The sequence below is a fragment of the Oryx dammah genome, unplaced genomic scaffold (genome assembly GCF_014754425.2).
Source record: "Oryx dammah isolate SB20612 unplaced genomic scaffold, SCBI_Odam_1.1 HiC_scaffold_28, whole genome shotgun sequence".
Lineage (NCBI taxonomy): Eukaryota > Metazoa > Chordata > Mammalia > Artiodactyla > Bovidae > Oryx > Oryx dammah.
Genome location: NW_024070212.1, coordinates 105,944,413 through 105,964,571, shown reverse-complemented (window position 1 = coordinate 105,964,571; position 20,159 = coordinate 105,944,413). Strand labels below are relative to the sequence as shown.

Genomic DNA, 20,159 nt, shown 5'->3' with positions numbered 1-20,159 from the left:
TGTATTTAAAAACAATAAAACTGACTAAAACGCGGCCTGCTTTTTGTTAGCAGTGTGCATCAGCAATTCTGATCCACACCAGTAATAAAATACTTCTTCCCCGGAGGCCAACTGCCTCCCCCAACTTGGTACCCCTTTGGCTCCCCACCTCCTGTGTAAACAAGGCTCCCTTTCATCTACAGTAAAAAAAATCCTCTCTCCACCCAATGTCCTTCTCAAGACATCATGCCCTCTTCTCCCCTTTCAAACCCAGCCTCCCGAGAGAGTTTACATTCCCTGCCTTTAGCTCAATTTCCTTCATCCTCTTACCTGCTGCAGCTGGTAAGACCTCCATCACTCAGCTGAAACTGCTCTCACCAGGGCCACTAGGCAGACATCGACGAATCCTTGCATTACCTCATGGCTCACCAACACTGCAGGCCATCCCCTCCTGGAACGTCCATCACTTTTGTTGCTGTTTAGCTGTTAAGTCATGTCCGACTCTTTTTTTGACCCCATGGACTGTAACCCACCAGGCTCCTCTGTCCATGGGATTTTCCAGGCAAGAATACTGGAGTGGATTGCCATTTCCTCCTCCAGGGGGTTGGCCTGACCGAGGGAACAAACCCAGGTTTCCTGCTTGGCAGACAGATTCTTTACCACTGAGCCACCCAGGAGGCTCTCCATCATCCTTGGCTGCCATGAAGTCACACTCTCCTCCAGCCTCTGATCACTGCCTCGCAGTCGTCTTTATAGCTCCCCTTTGTATATTGCTGTTCTGTGAGACTTCATTGGCCACCTTGCTTCTTACCCTACACATTCTCCCTGGTCTGTCCCAACCAAACCTATAGCTTCAAGTAGCATCTATCTCTCTGTTGCTGAGCTCCAGACCTGCTTTCTAGCTACCTCTATTTGAGTGCACCATCAGTTCAGTTCAGTTCAGTTCAGTCACTCAGTCGTATGCGACCCCATGAATTGCAGCATGCCAGGCCTCCCTGTCCATCACCAACCCCCAGAGTTCACTCAAACTCATGTCCATCGAGTTGGTGATGCCATCCAGCCATCTCATCCTCTGTCATCCCCTTTTCCTCCTGGCCCCAATCCCTCCCAGCATGGACACCATCAATTCTTTATGTGCATTCATGCCCTGTGTTCTCTACTCCAGTGAATTACCGTCTGTCCATTCCATCCTCTGGATGCAGATCAGTCAAAAAGGACTCCTTCCTCCTTTGAAATGAATGGTTACCAAGTGCTGTGGAGGTTATCTGATTATTACATCCATCCTTGTCACTCAGTGAGCTCTGCTACTGCCTTGGTCAGAACCCGTGCTCCTTCTCCTGGACTATTACATCATCTTCCTTCCTCAACTTTTGGCCTCTAATCTTTCCTTCTCCAGCTTTTTCTTTGTAATTGCAGCTCAAGTGATATTTTGAAAATACAAGTCTGAATTTGTCAGATCTCTGCTTCAAACTCTCCCTAATGGTCTAAAGCATAAAGTCTAAGCTCTTTATCCCTTCTTTATCCCCACTCAAGCCCTTCATGAATTGCTGCTCCTCTTCTCCAGCCCCTTCACCCACACATCCCCAAATGCCCTCTTCTGTATCCATGCTGACTTGCTGAGCCCCAAGCATGCCATGTTCTCCCCTGCCTCCATGCTTCTACATACACAGTTTCTTACCTCAGAATTCTCTTGGCTACCTGGAAGAAACATCTCTCTCTCCACTTAGAATTGGGTTCTCCTGTCTCCAGGCTTCCTCAGATTTCTATTGATATGTATCACTCTTTATGCTAATTGCTCACTCACCCAGTACGTTTCCATTGAGCACCAACCATATGTCCCATTATGGGCACTGGAGCTGCTAAGATAATACAGCCCATTGTCTGAGCTCAAGAAGTTCTTAATCGAGTGAGAGAAACACTAGAGGTCACTGCAGTCCATGGGGTAAGTAGACCATGTAGAAATACAGGTTTGGAGAGCCCAGAAGTGGATCCCAACCTTTCCTGAAGAGCCCAGAAAAGTTTTATCTCCAAGTCTGTTACTGAACCACAAGAGCCCCAGGGAAAAGATGGTGACATTCATTTATAAACATATCACACACCCTCAATAAATGCAGGTGAGGTGTTCTCAACTCATGGTGAATGATGACTGAACAGAAGAAGGAGAGCAAGTTTAGTCACTTCTCCCACTGTCTTCCCACTGCTGTATCAATCTCTCTGTTAGCTCGTACAGCATCCTGTTGTGACTTTTAAATGTTTACATCTTTCCACTGAGACTATGAATTTTCAAGAGTTGAGATTATGCATGATTCATTTTTGTTGCCCTGGCACCAAGAGAAGGACCCGGCTTAGAAAAAGCAACACTTGGCCTTTCTTCATTAAGTGCACATGGTCCACACCCCATTCTTACCCTCAGTCCTCAGAGCTACAGATAGAGAAGGCGAGACCTGTTCCTGGGGCCCCCACAGACCAGAGAGTCTAACAGAACCCCCAACATGAAGGATCTCCCCCGGGGCACAGTGACTCTAGTTCAGGGAGTTGGGTGGGATCTTAGTAGTGACCTAGTGCAACTTCCCAATCTCTCTCTCCAGCTCAAGAATCCTCCTGCTAGCCTCTGACTTGTATATTGTTGGTGACAGGGAGCTCACTCCCTCTAATGTAACCAATCCCAGCAGCCTCTAACAGAGTTGGGCTATTGTAGAGTTCTTTCCTATGCACAGGGGAGGCAGCACAGTGTAGTAGAAAGAACCTGAGAGTTGGGCAAATCTGGATTTAAAACTCAGTTCCCTGTTTCTTAATTGCTAAGTGAGGTGTTAATCTCTCCGAGCCTTTGTTTCCTTATCTGCAAAACAGGGATAAAGATGCTTTTATTGCTGTGAATAAATAAGGTCTATGTGAGGTGTTTATCATGGCGCCTGAAATACAGGTCCCTGATGCCGGCTTGTATGGAGTCAAATCCATCTCTCATTAACTTCACTCACTGGTCCTGGCTGCACCCACTGGAAGCCCCACAAAAAGTCAGGACTCCCAGCTCCATACCCCATGACTTCCTCACTCCCTCTCCTGCCTCTTTCATCCAGGACACACTCTCTCCCACCTGCCACCTGCGGGCTACACTCCCACACCACACCCCCCAGGGCGCTGGATACCTTCACAGACATCACCGCGTTCTTGGAATCCCGCACTGCAGCTGCACCGGCCCACGGGCACCAGCCACTCGCCATCGGCGCCACAGTGCATGCGCGGGGGGCTGCCGGGCTCCCCTTCTGAGTGCGCCACGCACGTTCCGGTCACCTCCACCAGCGTGGAGAAGGCGCTCTCGGCTGCGGTGGCTGGAAACGCCGCCAGGCCCCGCACCGTGGCGCGACACTGCTTGTAGTAGACTCGCACAGAGACTAGAGCCACGCATGCGCCCACGTCCTGGAAGACCAGGTGGAAACCCCGCCGGCTGAGCGGGCCGATCTCGCGCACCTCTGTGTTCAGCTTCATCTTGCGCTCACCCAGGTCGCCCTGAGTGAAGCTCTCGTCTGCCGCGATTGTGTCGATCTTGCGGGGCCGGCTGCCACCTGGGCGGGGACGCCCGCGGCCCAGATCGGCCTCCGTTTCCAGGTAGTAGACATTGAAAGTCTCCTTGCAGGTGCCCGCGGCTCCGGGGATGCTGCTGCAGTCGCGCAGTGTGAACTGCAGCTCCACGAAGATGCGCTGCCCGCGGCCGCGGCTGACCCAGCCCGTCCGCAGCCAGTTGTCCTGGTTGGGCTCCAGGGCGTTGCACACCTGGTACGTGCGGATGGGACGGCCGCGCTCATCCACGCCGCTGATCTCCTCCCACTGGGGGAGCAAAGGCGCGCAGCTCAGAGCGAGGCGCCCCCAAGAGGCCGGGCCCTGGCGCGGACTGGGGCTGAAGTCCCCCTTCCCCATCATTCTGCATTCCCTTCTCCCCTCCTTCCCCAAACACACCCCTGAAATGATAAGGCGCAGAGCTGGGAGAAACCGTGGAGCCAACTGAGGTCCAGTTGACAGGGAAACAGGCTCCAGAGAGGGGTGACTTGAGTGGATAGACATGGCCTCTTATAGCAGAAGTAGGGAGCCTCCTTGCTCTCCACCCTGTGCTCTTTCCACAACACCACATCTCCCCCCATTACCCCAAGTTTCCAAGCCTCTTTTAGGATTCCAAGTCTTGCTTATCCTGTCAATTCATCAATCAACAACATTGCTTAGTGGACCTACTGGGTGCAAGGCACCATCTAGCATTGGCTCCTTCCAGATGCTGTCTGTTCCTAGACACACCCAGTTCTCTTATCACTTTTTTTTTTTTGACTGAAGAGTCGACATTTTCTAATAGGCCACTCTGGCTTGAAGCCAGGGCTGCTGGAGACTACATACTCTCGGGAGCATTTTGATCTGATGTAGCCACGGGGAGATAAAGGGGCTGAGTCCTGGACCACCAGGAGCTCCTTGGGACAGAGAGGGAAAGGTTTACACTTACCCCATTACTTGGCAGTGCAGTCCAGCCCAGCTCAGCTTGGGAAGCTTTGGAATCCAAAAGGATGACTAGAGAGAGGGAAGAACAGAAATATCAGAAAGTTCGGGGTGGGAGGGGGTAAGAACCTTTGGTGAGTTCACTTGAAATTTGCTGACTGAGAAAACAGAGAATGTGGTGAAGGATACAGACAAGTTTTTCCCACTTCATATATCCCCATGAGAAGGCATGAGTAGGTCTAGTCTAAAGAAAGGTAGCCACAATGATTAGGGAGGGAGCCTGTATTAGTTTTCTGTGACTGCTGTAACAAATTACCACAAATTTAGTGGCTTAAAACAACAAAACTTTATTATATTACAGTTCTGGAGGTCAGAGGTTGAAAATCGGTTTCACTGGTCTAAAATCAGGGTGTTGGAAAGACTGGTCCCTTCTGGAGGCTCAAAGGGGGAGAATCCATTTCCTTGCCTCCTTTAGCTTCTAGTGGCCACCTGGATTCCTTGGCTTGTGGCCCCCTCCTCCATCTTCAAAACACATCATTCCAGCCTCTGTTTCCTTCTCTAACTCTGACTTCGGTGGCTCTCTTATAAGGACCATTGTGACTGTAATTGGGTCACTCATATAATCCAGTGTAACCTCTCCATCTCAAGATCCTTAGCCACACCTGCAAAGTCTATTGCCACTTATGATAATATTCACAGGTTCTGGGGATTCGGGTATGGAAATATTTGGAGAGTCACTATTCAGCCTGGCATGGAATCCATGACATGTGCTCTAAGATTAGCTCTAAAATGGGGGGATCAGTGACCCCCACCTTCCCAGATCTCTCAAATTATAACAGTGTCAAGAAGTGGGAGAAAGTGACCATATTTGAGAATTCTTGTACACATTCCTGAATTCACTCATACTCATGGGTTCTTTTGAGGTCTGGGGTCACCAGGGATCGGGGAGACTTGAACTTTTTAGTTTGGCTCCCAGGGCCTCTGGGGAAAACGAAGTAGAGAGACCCTGCCAGCAGCGAAAGAAGTAAAAATCTTTACCTCCTCAGCCAGCCCCTTTCCCAGAGGCTGTCATCTCCCCTGCTTTTGAAAGATTATCAGGATTCCTTTAATATATAAAGCCATGACCCCTTCTAAACCAGAGATGCATATGGTCACTTTCTTCCCCCATGAGGCGTCTGACCTGCAGTCTGAATTCTGCTGTCAGTGTGGGTCCCAGAGAAACACTGGTTAGAACAGCACAGCAGCAGCTCAGAGCCAGAAGCCCAGGCCATCCCCAAATCTTTGAAGATTACTCATCTGGAGCTTAAGCAAGGGGGTGTGGCTCCAAAATCCCCGCCAGGTGTCAGCGACAACGGACAGGACCACTGTCAGCTTCCCGATTTCGGTGTAACCGACAGCACATCGGAATTGCATATTGGAAAGCATCAGAGATCTAGCGCCCAGAACAACCCCGAGGCCAACGCCTTAGATTCCAGCTCCTCCAGCTCCTGAAAATTACGCCTCTGGATTTAACTGAGTGTACAGCCCCCTCAAATTCAGGGTCAGAAGCAAGACGCAGTCTCTGGTACAGCGAGCACCCCCGAACCCGGCAACGCAGATTGCGCTGGTTAGTCTACACTCCAAATTCAGCACTGCGGACAGCTCCCGGGTCAGCACGTCAGACAGCTCCCAGACTCTTTCCCCCAATTCCCCACCCCACGCCCTCTCAGCCACACTCGCCACCAGACCGCCCGCCCTCGTCGCCCCACCAGCTCTCTACCTTCTGTTCGCCACTCAGAGGTCCCCTAGACTCCCCCACTGTTCCGGCTCCATCCCGTCTCCTCCGAGAAGATTTCACCTCCGCATCTCCCTGCCCCCACACCTTCCACCTCCAATTGCTCAGCCTGTCCGTCTCACCGGCCCCTGAACCGTCGCCCCTGAACCCATGAGTATGAGTGAATTCATTCCTGGTCTCTTTCTTCCCCAGCCTCCCAGGTCTCCAGCCCTCGAGCTCCTCAGTGCTCCTCTCTTCTTCGTTAGCCACCTTTTCCTCTCTCTCCAGTTCTTTGCTTTTCGCTGTCCGCTTGCTTCAAACCCCAATACAGACTCCAGTCTCTTGGTACGACTCCTTCCCCAAGCACCCCGGTTCTTCAGCTTCCTATCTTTTGGCATCCAAGCCTCCAAAACAGCCACCGGTCTCCTCACCTTCCTCGGCGGTCCCTGGCCTCCCCGGCCCCAAAAGCAAGGCGAGACACAGCGGCATCAGGCAGATGAACAGGCGCAGCGGATGTGGGCCGGCGCCGGTCTCCATGGTCCGCAGACCGAGCTGTCAGTGCGGCGGCGGCTCAAGCCGCGCCAGCCCCAGCACCGCTGAGCAGTGCCCCCAGACCCTAGCGCTGGCTGGGGGGCGGGATCTCGCCGGTGACCATCATCCATGGGCACCAATCCCTATGTACCACCGCGGAAAGTCCACCAATCCCCGCCAGGAGAAGGTGGAGAGGTGGAGTTTCATAGGCCAGGGGCGGAACAGCAAATTGGAGGGGGAGAAGGAAGGGGTCCCGCCAGTCTCCAAACCATGGCGGGTGGGGCAGCGCTGAGACCCGGTTCGGTTCATGGGGAGAGGGATGACCTGCCGTAGGTGGCCCAGAGCGCTGAACCTTAGCCTCTCATTCCTGAGAAACAGGCAATGTGGGCGTGGCTTAAGGAGGAGCAAACCGCGGCGAGGCAGCGACACTTACAGCCTCTGTGCTAACCTGGAAGACCCCTAGTACCTAGGACTTGCAGGAGGTTTTGAAGACTGGTGTCCCGACCCGAAGCTCTGGGAAGCTCCTCTATCTTCTAGCCCTTGTCTTCCTGTATCTGCAGCTTTTGGTATCTCGTGGCTCCACTCCGCCCCCTTTCTCCCGCCTTCATCTCTCTCTCTCTCTCTCTCTCTCTGTCTCTCTCTCTCTCTCTCTCTCTCTCACACACACACACACACACACACACACCGGGGAGGAAGAGGCCAAGTACGACCCCAAGAGCTACACGAGAAAGGAGAGTAAAGTGGAAGACACAGTGCCACCCTACCAGCAGCTCTTCCGAGGCTGGGGAACCATGTGGACGCCAGGATGGGCGGTTGATAGATTTTGCATGAACGATTGGTTCCCCAGGTTCTTGCTTCTGCAGCCAGGACACAGGCAGCCCTCTCTGCGACCACCCCTTTCCAGTCTGCTCAGAGCCTGGAGTTCCTCCCTTTATAAACACTCTCCGCCCACCCCAGGGACTCAGGAGGAAAGCAGCGGCCAGACTCCCAGGCATCAGCGAGAGAGGAGGAGTAATCCTCACAGAGATCACCCAGCCCTGAAGGAGTCGAAAGGAAACGTGGAGCACGACCTCTGTCTTGTGAAGGTCATTTATGTGCTGGCTGAGGGTTTAAGGCGTTGTTGGTGGGAAGGGCTGGAGCCCTCCAGGATGAGGGAGGCGGCTACTGAGCGCCACCGTCTGGACTGAACGTGAGCAGAGAAAGCTCCACCCACCCTGTGGCTTTTCAGAGCTCTTTTCTTGGGGGGCCTAACCCCTCTCCTTTGGAGGCTATATTAGCCAGAGAAGCCTTGAGAATGAATGTGAGTCCTGCATGGCCTGGATGTCTGTGCGTTTTGTATATATGTATTCCACACCCTCAGCCAACACTCACTGGGTGCCATGTTCTGTGCTGAGAATACCTGAGTGAATCACCCTGTCTCTGCACAGTCCATACCTCCATGAGCACCAAACGGGATGAAAATTTCTGACACCATAGAGCACTGATCATTTACAAGCCGCTTTCATGTGTTACTTCGTGTGTGTATGTGTGTGGTGTGTGTACAAGCTTACTCACAGACATATTTGCTGGACAGCAACAGCAGGAAGAGAGGCTGGGAGGAACTGAGTTCTTTAGCCCGTACAAAGAAAGGTCATCAGGAGAGGCTGAGGCTCGGGACCGAAGAAGGCCGAAGCTCGCTGAGGAAGCATACGGAGGTGTGGCATCCTGCCGGCCGTTGGATGCAGGCGGAGGCTCTGAAATCAGATCTACCTGAAGAAGGGCTCTTACACCCCCACCTCCTTCCCATCTTTATTCTCTACACGCTCGATTTTCCCCTCCCCCTTTCCCCAGCGCTGGGAGATGGTATTTTTAGAAGCTGCTTAGAGACCCAGGACTCCTTTCATTTCAAAATGAGTCCTCACTCAACCACTCCTCATCCCTCTCTTCAAAACGGGGTCCCATCCTTTTTGCAGTCTCTAAGGCTCCAGCCATGGCTTCTTTCCTGAATTCCAGGGACTTCAGCCCAGAGGTTCTGACCCCATGTGCTAAAACAAAATGCAGCCTCCCTGTGATCCTCACAAGGATCATTCAGAAGTCAAGAAGATGGAGGAAATTATCCCAGGAAAACCACATAGAATGACCCAACAAATCCCTGGTTATCTGAAGTCTGTTTCCCACCTCTCCTATCACACACCCCTGCAGCCTTCTCGGGGAAATCACCAGATCAAGACTCTAGGAATAAGGGAAAGAAGAGGAAAAGAAGAAGTGAAATAAACCTTGTCTTTCTTCATCTGAACAATTCATCTATAATAAAAGCAGAACGGAGAAGCCCCCTGTGTATGCAGATATATGCAAATCAGCTGGATCTTAATAAGAGACGCTCTAAGGCGACTCCACTCTCACCAGGAGGCTGTGGAATAGACACCTCAGTAAAGAAATTCAGGAGGGCTTCAGATGGAAACTGAACCGTGGTTTATTGTGAGCTTTAAGTGCGAGAGGCAGTCAACCAGGAACCAGGTTAGATCCCTCCATAGAACAGCCAGCCTGCGAGCTGTGGGGGATGCTTCAGGGGGTTTTGTCCATGGTACTTAATTATGAGACCAAGGATTAATGGCAGTCTTGTTTCTTTCCATGGTGCTGAACCTACCAGGGTCAGGACCCTCTATTTTCAACTGGACCTGGGACTTTTCTGCTGCTGCACTGATTCTCAGCCCAAGTCTCTCTGCCTGCCCCTTCAGCCTATAACCAAGATCCAAATATTCAAGTCTCCAGAAGACAATCAGCCTTATTCCCTGGAATAAGAGTGGAGGGTCCTGGAACCCTTCCAGAAACTCCAGTTTTCTCTGCTACTCCTCTCAAATCACATCTGAGGTAATGATAGCAAGGATGCTTCTCTCTACTTCTACCTCACTGTCTCCAGGATGCTGAGAGAATACATGGTGGAGCTGAGAAGTTTAAGGGAACAGATCCAACTTCCTTGCAACCTCCACCTCTAAGTGGTTGAAAGTTACACATCTAGGGGCTGAAATTTTTATCTCTTCCGTTTACACAGATGCAGAAAGTACATTTGTCCTGGATAAATAGAGAAGATCATCTCCTTCACGAAGAAGACCAAGATTGCTCCAGAGAAATCAGGGTTGAGCCCTGCTCTCAAGAAAAAGGACAGGGAAGGTGCAAAAAGCAGTGGGGGCCCCTACTGCTCAAGGAAACATTTCCAGTTTGTCTCTTTCCTCTTCTGTTCCATCTCCAACTCTCCAGCCTAAGAAAGAAATCAGTTCAGTTCAGTTCAGTTCAGTCACTCAGTCGTGTCCGACTCTTTGTGACCCCATGAACTGCAGCATGCCAGGCCTTCCTGTCCATCGCCAACTCCAGGAGCCTACCCAAACTCATGCCCATTGAGTTGGTGATGCCATCCAACCATCTCATCCTCTGTCATCCCCTTCTCCTGCCCTCAACCTTTCCCAGCATCAGGGTCTTTTCAAATAAGTCAGCTCTTCTCATCAGGTGGCCAAAGTATTGGAGCTTCAGCTTCAGCATCAATCCTTCCAATGAACACCCAGGACTGATCTCCTTTAGAAAGAACCGGTTGGATCTCCTTGCTGTCCAAGGGACTCTCAAGAGTCTTCTCCAACACCACAGTTCAAAAGCATCAATTCTTCGGTGCTCAGCTTTCTTTATAGTCCAACTCTCACATCCATACATGACTACTGCAAAAACCATAGCCTTGACTAGATGGACCTTTGTTGACAAAGTAATGTCTCTGCTTTTTAATATGCTTTCTAGGTTGGTCATAAGTTTCCTTCCAAGGAGTAAGCGTCTTTTAATTTCATGGCTGCAATCACCATCTGCAGTGATTTTGGAGCCCCCCAAAATCAAGTCAGCCACTGTTTCCACTGTTTCCCCATCTATTTGCCATGAAGTGATGGGACCAGAAATAAACATACCTAAAGGTGAATTCTTAGGACACCCAGGCAAACATAATGTTTAAATTTTATTGTCTAAGACAAAGAGAATATAACACACTAGATTTATTGACTTTGAAAATTAAGCAGTAAAACTTTAGATTATCAAACACAAGTGCTTAGCTTTTATGTGCCTCTATTTTCCCATTTGTGAAATAGGGATAAAAACACTTTTCAGAGTTATTGTGAAGTCAAAATACATTTTACATGCATGGCCCAGCTCAGTGCTTGGCACATTTTCCTGGTATATTTTATGATTCAATTCCATGGTTAATTAAAGTAAAAAAAACAGAAAGAAAAAAAGAAAAGGTAAAGGAAGGTTAGGTGTGAGGTAGGAAGAGAGAGATAGTCATAGAGGAAAAGACAGAATGAAAGATAAAGAAACAGAGAGTTGGCTGGGATGAATGTGGCTAGAAAGCACAGGAGTCTGAAGGAAATGTGCTTGAAGAGACAGGAGTGTCATCAGGGCAGACTGGCTAGCCAGCTGCCAAGTGGCCTCAGAGGTGACATTTACCTTGCTGAATTCATCAAGGTACAAGCTAATAAACTTGACTTTAACAGCACTAAGAGAGAGCCCATATATTAGGTGGGGGTGGGGGTGGGGAGATTGATAATACTAGCTCAGCTCTTAGCCCATTATTTGAGAAAAAAAAAGAATTTATTAATATACAATGAAAAATGGAACTGCCAAGGGGGCCAGAATGCTCACATTGCCATGTCCAGCAAATTCTTCTCCTGTAGAAAATGTGCATAGCAAGCCAATTTATGCTGCTATGAGAGTGTGTGAGAAGGGAGTTGGATAGTTTAAATATTTGATGGCATCAGGCTCTGAGAACCTTGTGCTTCCAAATCCCCGATAAGAATAATCCTGCTGCTGGCACCTAGTGACTCTACAGGGGCCAGAGCTGGGGCTGGGACGCATTAACATATGCCTCTCTCTCTCTCTCTCTTTTTTTGTTTCTTTTTTGTTTAAATCCTTGTTCCGTTTCTTAGAGCCCATTTTAAGATCAAAGCAATCCTTTTACATGTATTTATTTGTTTATTATTTAATTTTCTCTTTTGCTGCGTGACTTGTGGGATCTTAGTTCCCAGACCAGGGATTGAACCTGGGCCTCAAGCAAACACTTAGAAAACACTTAGTCCTAATCACTGGACCACCAGGGAATTCCAGTCCTTTTAAATTTAAATAATCAAGATAACATAAACTAATGAAAATGCTGTAAGTAAAAAGTGAAAATATCCATTCATTCCATCCCATAGAGTCCCATTTCAAAATTTAAACCATGCTAACAGATTAATATGTACTCTACCTGGTTTTTTTTTTTAATTATTTTATTTTGGCTGCAATGGGTCTTTGTTTGCAGTGCGAGGGCTCTTTATTGCAAAGGGAGGATTCAGTTGCCCTACAATATGTGGGATCTTAGTTCCCCAACAAGGGATTGAACCTGAGTCCCTCACATTAGAAGGTGGACTCTTAACCACTGGACCTCCATTGAAGACCCGCTGGTATTTTCTGTACACACACACTAACATATCTGTTAGGCAGGTAAACAGCATTGATTATCTACCCAAGACCTTTCTCCTCTCATGTTTTCAATCGTTGAGAGAGCCCCAAGTTTGTTTGGATGTTCATCTTCTATAGTTCTTTGCTCAGAGAAGATGACCAACCCTCTCACCAAATTCAGGTGTTACTGGCTAATCATTTTCATCCCATTCCATGTGTCATAGTTAGCTTAGACATGGATATGTGACACAACCCAGATATTCTGATTGGGGGTTCTTGAAAAGGTTTCCCCTCTTAATAAAAAGAGATGTATGACCAGCAACATCCCACTTCTTCTCTAAATCATATTTGCATCTGACACCTGCTGCTGCGCAACCATCTTGACATCATCAAGAGAAATATCTCAACACTTCAAGAGTTTTCAGTTGTATGTAACTGGAAAACTGAGTGAAACTGGCTTAAACAAAAGTGAGGATTTTGTTTGGGTTCATGTAACTGAGTGGGATAGATCTGTGTAGAACAGCAAGCATTTCCACTGGGATTGTGGTAGGGTGTTAGGTGATCTCCAAAGAAGTACAATTGAAATCCTAAGACTCAAACATACAACAATGAATTTAATACAATAAATGGACCTAACATCAGATTAGACATGGCTCATTCTAGGACTAAAGAGCTAGAAGATAAATTAGTAAATAACATCCTTACTGAAGTATACAGAAACAGAAATAAATTTTAAAAATATATAAAAGAGAGAGTAATAGACATGTGGGACATGGTGAAAAAGCCTAAATATAATAAATTAGAGTCCTGGAAAGATATGAGAGAGAGAGTGAGAAAGAAGCAATATTTGAAGAGAGAGTAACTGAAAATTTTCTGATTGATGAAAAATATACTCAGTCCCACACAGAATAAATGCCAAGGAAACTGTAAGCACTTCATAGTAAAACTGTTGAAAACCAAAAACGAAGTATTAAAAGCAATGGCATGTTGTGGGGGAGATATATTACCTCCAAAATAACAACATTAAGACTAACAACTGACTTTATAATATAAATGATAAAATTCAGAAGATGATGGAATTTTTGTTTGTTTGTTTTTTGGCCACACCAAGCAGCATGCAGGACCTTTGTTCCCTAACCAGGAATTAAACCTGTGCTGCCTACATTGGGAAATTGGAGTCTTAACCACTGGACCTCCAGGGAAGTCTCGGAAATGATATCTTTGAAGTGTGGAAAGAAAATAACAGTTAATCTAAACTTTCATACCCAGTGAAGATATCATTCAAAAATGAAAGAAAAATGTGTGTTTTCAGACAATCAAAATCTGAAAAAAAAATTTGCTCATCAACAGACCCACACTAAAACAAATGCTAAAGAGAATTTTTCAAGCAGAATGAAAATAAACCCCAAAGGAAGTATGACTATGAAGGAAGAAATATAGAACAAGACAAAAGGTAAACCTATGGGTAAAAAAATAAATGAACAACGACTGTATAAAGCAAAAAATATCTGGTAGAGCTTTAAACATATGGAAAATTAAAACCCAGCACAAAAATGGCACACAGTGTGGGAACTGATAAATGGAATTAAAGTATTTTAGGGTTCTTGCATTGTTCAAGAAGTAGTAAAAGAATTAATTTATGTTAAACTTTAACAAATTAAGGATGCCTACTGTAATCACCATGGCAATCATGGAAAAATAGTTTAAAAAACTATACCTGTAAATAAACAAGTGAATGTAGGAAAGTATGGAATAATAAAAACAATCTTAAAAAGATTTAAAAGAAGAGAGGGGGAAAAAAAGAACACTGAACATGTGGGAGAAGTAGAAAACAAGTACTATGAAATTTTGAAACTCAGATGTATAAATACATATTTTAACATTTAGTATTTTGGGTCTGTTCTTCTCCTTGTATAGTTACAGTCTCTTTTTAGAATTAATTTTCCAAACCACTGTGCTCAATGTTAACATGATGCTATTTTGTTAATATTTTGACAAGTAAGGTATTGTATAAATGATATTCTTTGGGAGGTGGACTGTATTGAATTTTATATTTCTGAATAAAGCGTTGACAAATCAGATGATCAGCTTTATCCAAGAAAGACTAGCTAATTCTCTGCCTCCTACAGCAGTGAGGTGAATGTACAAACCATTAGGGGCCCTGAATCTGAATGACCAGTCACTGTCATCTGCCAGGATTCACAGTTCTGGCTTGGCTAGGAGAGGTCTGGGTTTGGAGTTGGTAGGGAAGGGACGGACGGCAGTTGCATAGAATATGTCTGCATTTATCAGTCTCAAGCAATGCAATGAATTTTTAATTTCACAGATCTCAAGTTCACAGATGTTAACATGGATAAGTGATCATGGTGTGCAAGTGGTCAATGGAATAGTCCAGTGGAACCTGTTAAATTCATAACCTAATTCCTGGAGCTGCCATGTTTTCTTTTCACTGGGAATGTTTATGTTGTGTTCCTCTTTTTGGCGCATGGAAATGTGGTTGTTGAAATAACTTAAAACGTCTTCGCTGCCTTCTATTTGGTTTATTTAATTTGATTTGAGCTATAAAAGCATCGTTTTACAGGTCTATTCCTTTAGCAGGTATAGTTAAAATGACCTCCACTGAACTGGGTTTGACCTCCTTGACCTCTGTTGTACTGATGTGTTGTGACTAAGTAAAAAAGAACAAACTCTTCTCCTGTAAAAAAAAAAATAATAATAAGTGGAATAAACTTAAAGAACAAAAGTGTTAGATTAGTGTTTTAATTATTTTTAAAATTTATTTGGCTGTGCTGGGTCTTAGTTGCAGCATATGGGATCTTTAGTTGCAGCATGCAGGATCTAGTTTTCTGACCAAGGATTGAACCCGGTCTCCCTGCATTGGGAGTGCAGAGTTTTAGCCATGGGACCACTAGGGAAGTCCCCAAAGCAACTTTTTATTGCTTTAAAAAAATCTGAAATATAAGGATACAGGTATGTTAAAGGTTGTAAAAGACGTACTATACTAGGAGTAGCTCAAAGAAAATCAGTGAAGCTAAACTAATATACAACACATTAGACTTCAGGGCAAAAAGCATCAGTAGATACTCTGCATGACTAAAATGCCAATAAACTAGGAAGAAAACAACTCTAAATTTGTATGCGACTAATGCAATATCCTCAAAGAATATAAAAGAACACCGTACGTATCACATCTCCAGGTCTGCAACATGACGAGCAGCAAACTAAGAGTCCTGGGAATCTGGAAAGAAAGAATCTGTGCGGAGGAATGAGTGCGGAAGACAGAGCGCATCCAGGGATGCGTCTTAGCCTAAGAGTATGCATGCAATTTATCTGCCAGCTGCTGCAACAAACCTCCACATTTCAGTGACTTAGTAAATTTATTTCTAGCTTTCAGTATGTGTCTGGTAAGGTAGGGACTCTTTATTCACAGTCTTCAGGGAAAGAGGCTGACAGAAGCTTTGACATCTTGACCCGGCACCACTGGGAACACGTGACAGGGAAAGAGTGGTGGATGAGACGCACAAACTCTTAACTAGTGAATGCTCAGGAGTAGCAAAAGTCATGTCTGCTCACGGATCATTGGCTAGATCCAGCCACATAGACCCATCCTAACCACAAGTGCTGCTGAGTCTAAGCTCTTGCTGCCTATTGCAGGACAGGCCAAAATATTGTTGGGGTGAAGAATAGCAGCTTTATTTGGAAAGCCAACAGATAGAGAAAATGGTGGACCAGTGTCCCAAAGAATCATCTCCCTTGAGTTAGAATTCAGGCTTCTAAAAGGGAGAGAATTTAGTCCTGGTTCCAGCCAGATTCCAGAGTGAGTGTGTTCTTTCCGTCCTTCCTGCAGCCATTCACAGGTGGTCCTGGTCAGGATGTTTCCTGTGAGCTAAATAAAGGTAATTTAGCTTAACACTCATTACCAGAGAGGCAGGGTTCCCAGAGATGGGCTATTAAGTATAATTTAAGCTTATAGGCAACATCCCTTTAGTGATTAACTTGTAATAGAACATGAAGGTTCTTACCTATTACATAAGGAGAATGGAAAATGTAGGGAAGCCCACGGAATATTTAGCGAGTGCTCTGTATATCACAGATTCCTTAAATCCTTAGAGGAAAATATATTCTCTCTTGGTATATGACATTATTTGAAAATTATGTTTAAAAAAATCATGTTTTCTACTTTCCCAGTTACTTTGCAGTGTCTTTAAAATATCCATTTTTCAACCTCTCTCTCCCTCTCTCTCCTTCACTCCCTTCTTCTTTCCCTTTTCTCCCACATGGCATCTTCCCTTAGCTTATTCAAGACTCCTAGGAGATGGGGGAGGATAAATTAGAAATTTGGAATTACAGATATACACTACTATATATAAAACAGATAACAAGGACCTACTGTATAGCATAGGGAAATATATTCATTATCGAATGATAACCTATAAAGGAAAATATTCTGAAAATATCATATATATATATTAGATATATAATCACTTGGCTGCACCCCTGGAACTAACAGGACACTGCAAACAACGACGCATGTGTGCGTGCATTCTGTCATGTTCGATTCCGTGTGAACCTATTGACTATAGCCCGCCAGGCTCCTCTGCCCATGGGATTTCTCAGGCAAGAATACTGGAGTGGGTTGCCATTTCCTTCTCCAGGAGATCTTCCTGACCCAGGGATCGAACCTGCATCTCCTGCGTTGGCAGGTGGATTCTTTACTGCTGAGCACCCAGGGAAGCCTGACTATAAGCCTGGATTTCTTTACCATGTGAGAATCTCAACACAGCTGCTCACTGCCTCATGTCCACAGGAGAGTCTCTCCTCTCAGGGGGCATCTAGTCCCTCTTTTAAGGAATTTTTCATAATTAATAAAGAATAATCTCCCTTTCAGTTAACACAGAATCAAGTGATTTGGGACCTTAATTACATCTCCAGAATGTCTTGGCTATTGGCTAGTAAGCCACAGATTCCACCCGCACTCAGGGGGAGGGGATTTCAAACGGACATGAACACCAGGAAACAGGAATCATGGGGACTGCTCTAGGATCCATCTGCCAGAGACAGAAATATATTTTTAGCTATTTTTAAAACTAATTGTTTGGCTGCATCGGGTCTCAGTTGTGGCTTATGGAGTCTTCGCTGCAGCCTGCAGCCTCTGATCGTGGTGTCAGGGCTCCAGGGCTCACAGGCTTCAGTACTTGTGGTGTATGGGCTTTGTTGCTCTGATACAGGGGGGATCTTGGTTCCCTGACCAGAGATCGAACCTGAATCCCCTGTGTTGCAAGGCAGATTCTTAGCCACTGGACTACCCAGGAAATCCCCAAACAGAAATATTTAAACCTACTCAAGCGAATCAGCTGGAATCAAGATTGCCAGGAGAAATATCAATAACCTCAGATATGCAGATGACACTACCCTTATGGCAGAAAGTGAAGAACTAAAGAGCTTCTTGAAAACGAAAGAGGAGAGTGAAAAAGTTGGCTTAAAACTCAACATTCAGAAAACAAAGAGCATGGCATCTGGTCCCATCACTTCATGGTAAGTAGATGGGGAAACAGTGAAAACAGTGAGACTTTATTGGGGGAGGGGCTTCAAAATCACTGTAGATGGTGACTACAGCCATGAAATTAAAACACACTTGCTCTTTGGAAGAAGAGCTATGAACAAACTAGATAGCATATTAAAAAGCAGAGACATTACTTTGCTGACAAATGTCCGTGTAGTCAAAGGTATGGTTTTTCCAGTAGCCATGTATGGATGTGAGAGTTGGACTATAAAGAAAGCTGAGCACCGAAGAACTGATGCTTTTGAACTGTGGTGTTGGAGAAGACTCTTGAGAGTCCCTTGGACTGCAAGGAGATCCAACCAGTGATTCCTAAAGGAGATAAGTCCTGTGTGTTCATTGGAAGGACTGATGCTGAGGCTGAAACTCCAATAGTTTCACCACCTGATGCGAAGAACTGACTCATTGGAAAAGACCCTGATGCTGGGAAAAAATTGAGGGCAGGAGAGGAGGACGACAGAGGATGAGATGATTGGATGGCATCACAAACTCTATGGACATGAGTTTGAGCAAGCTCCAGGAGTTGGTGATGGACAGGGAGGCCTGGTGTGCTGCAGTCTGTGGGGTCGCAAAGAGTTGGACACAACTGAGCGACTGAACTGAACTGAACTGAGAGCGGTGGGATGAGGGTGCAGTGAGGGGTGGGAGAGAGGTCCAAGAGGGAGGGGAGCTATGTGAACATATAGCTGAGTCACTCCATTGTACAGCAGAAACCAGTACAACACTGCAAAGCAACTATACTCCAATAAAAAAATAACATAAAACAAAGGAGACGGTGGAGAAAAAAAAACAAAACAAAACTTGCCGCTGGTTCTATGTCAAATATATGCCAAATGCCTTGTTTTCATTTAACCTTCACTACAAATGTGTTTGCTTAGTCTCCGAGTTGTGTCTGGCTCTTTTGCAACCCCATGGACTGTAGCCCGCCAGGCTCCTCTGATTTCCCAGGCATGAATACTGGAGTGGGTTGCCATCTCGTTTTCCAGGGAAGCCCCGGTATAATTGTATGTAATGGCTACTGCGCTACATTTCCTTCTTCCCTTCCCATCCATGATTCTAAAAGGGTTATTTACATTCACTTATCCATTTAATTCCTTTAAGTTCACTCTTGTTTTTAATCAAAGTTATATGTAACGTTAAAAGTCAACTTATTATTAAAATAGAAAGCCCCAGCCTTTCTCCTCCCGACTCCCTGAGTCTCCTCCTCCAGAGTCAACCACTTTCAACATTTCTGGTTGTATCTCTTGGTTTTACCTCACATTTGCTGCAGAAGGTACTGAGTCTGACACAAAGTGGACCCTTTGCAAGTGGGGTTCTTTCTTCTGCCTACTCTGCTCTACAAACTTTGGGTCATGGTCAACTGGGGCTGATGAGTCCATTAACATATATGAAGCAGTTCCTGAACAATTCAGCCAACAGTTACTAGTTCAGAAGACAGTATTGCACAATGATTAAGAGCACAGGCAGACATAGGCTCAAATCCTATCCCACTCTCTACCTCTGTAAGTCTTGACTTCTTCACCTGTAAAGCGGGAGGACAATACTCCTGACACAAGACTGATGCAGAGAGAAGGATGTGGGTGTGGGCAACCAAGCATCCTAACACTTCGCTTCTGCTCCATTCCATCAGACAGAGAAACAGGCCTGGAAGAGGTCTGGAAAGATGGGTGAATTTGAACAGGAAGGAAACAGAAAGGTGATTCCAGAAAAGAGAAGAATTGAAGAGCAGAGTTAAAGGCAGAGATGAAGATAGTGTGTTGGAGGACCAGTGAGAGTCGACTGATGTGACTGAGCGTTGGGCTCTTTCAGGAGCAGGAGGTCATGTCAGACAGGCAGCTGAGGAAAGCTCTGCCAGGGTAGACCACAGATTATTCCTTAGGGTGGATGGGCAGGAATGAGGCAGAGGGCAAAGAGCACTTGCTGAGCAGCAGCCAAATGGACTGAACTCAGGCAACGGGCAGACTCAGTTGTGGTGTAACCAAGCTTTGCCTGGCTCTCCAGAGACCTGGTAAGAGAGTTCTCAGAGAGGCAGTTTCGTTTGCGCCTCATAGGATAGAATTATCCTAGATAGTCTCTAAGAACCCTCTCAGTCCTAATGCTCTACAATTCTCTTATAGAATTTATGTAGTGACAGTGGGAAATACAGAAAAAGAAGAAATCTAACTGTGCAAACAGGGTCAATGTGACTTGTCACTGTTTGAACACTGAGAATTAAAAAGTGCACTAAGAGAGACTAAAGTTTAAATACAGTGTCTTTGAGATTGGCGAGCCCTTCAGTGGGGAAGTGGGTAATGGAAGTGACTGTAAAACATGCAAGGGAAAATTCTAGTAGATGCACGAAGAATAGTTCAGGCACGTTCCTGTCTTTAGGACTTTGAACTTACTATTAGCTCTGCTTGAAACTCCCGTCCTTCA

The 20,159-nt window shown here is 46.1% G+C and overlaps 1 protein-coding gene across 1 annotated transcript in view; it reads right to left on the bottom strand.

The window, feature by feature from the left end:
- The window catches only part of EPHA10 (EPH receptor A10), a 42,725-nt gene extending 35,956 nt beyond the window's left edge, over window positions 1–6,769 (bottom strand). The window contains exons 1-3 of the mRNA XM_040231699.1: window positions 6,640–6,769; window positions 4,463–4,527; window positions 3,126–3,804 (exon numbers count right to left, since the gene is read on the bottom strand). Coding sequence (XP_040087633.1) covers window positions 3,126–3,804; window positions 4,463–4,527; window positions 6,640–6,745 — 850 coding nt within the window. The 5' untranslated portion in view covers window positions 6,746–6,769. The remainder of the gene's footprint in view (window positions 1–3,125; window positions 3,805–4,462; window positions 4,528–6,639) is intronic.
- Between the last annotated feature and the right edge of the window lie 13,390 nt (window positions 6,770–20,159).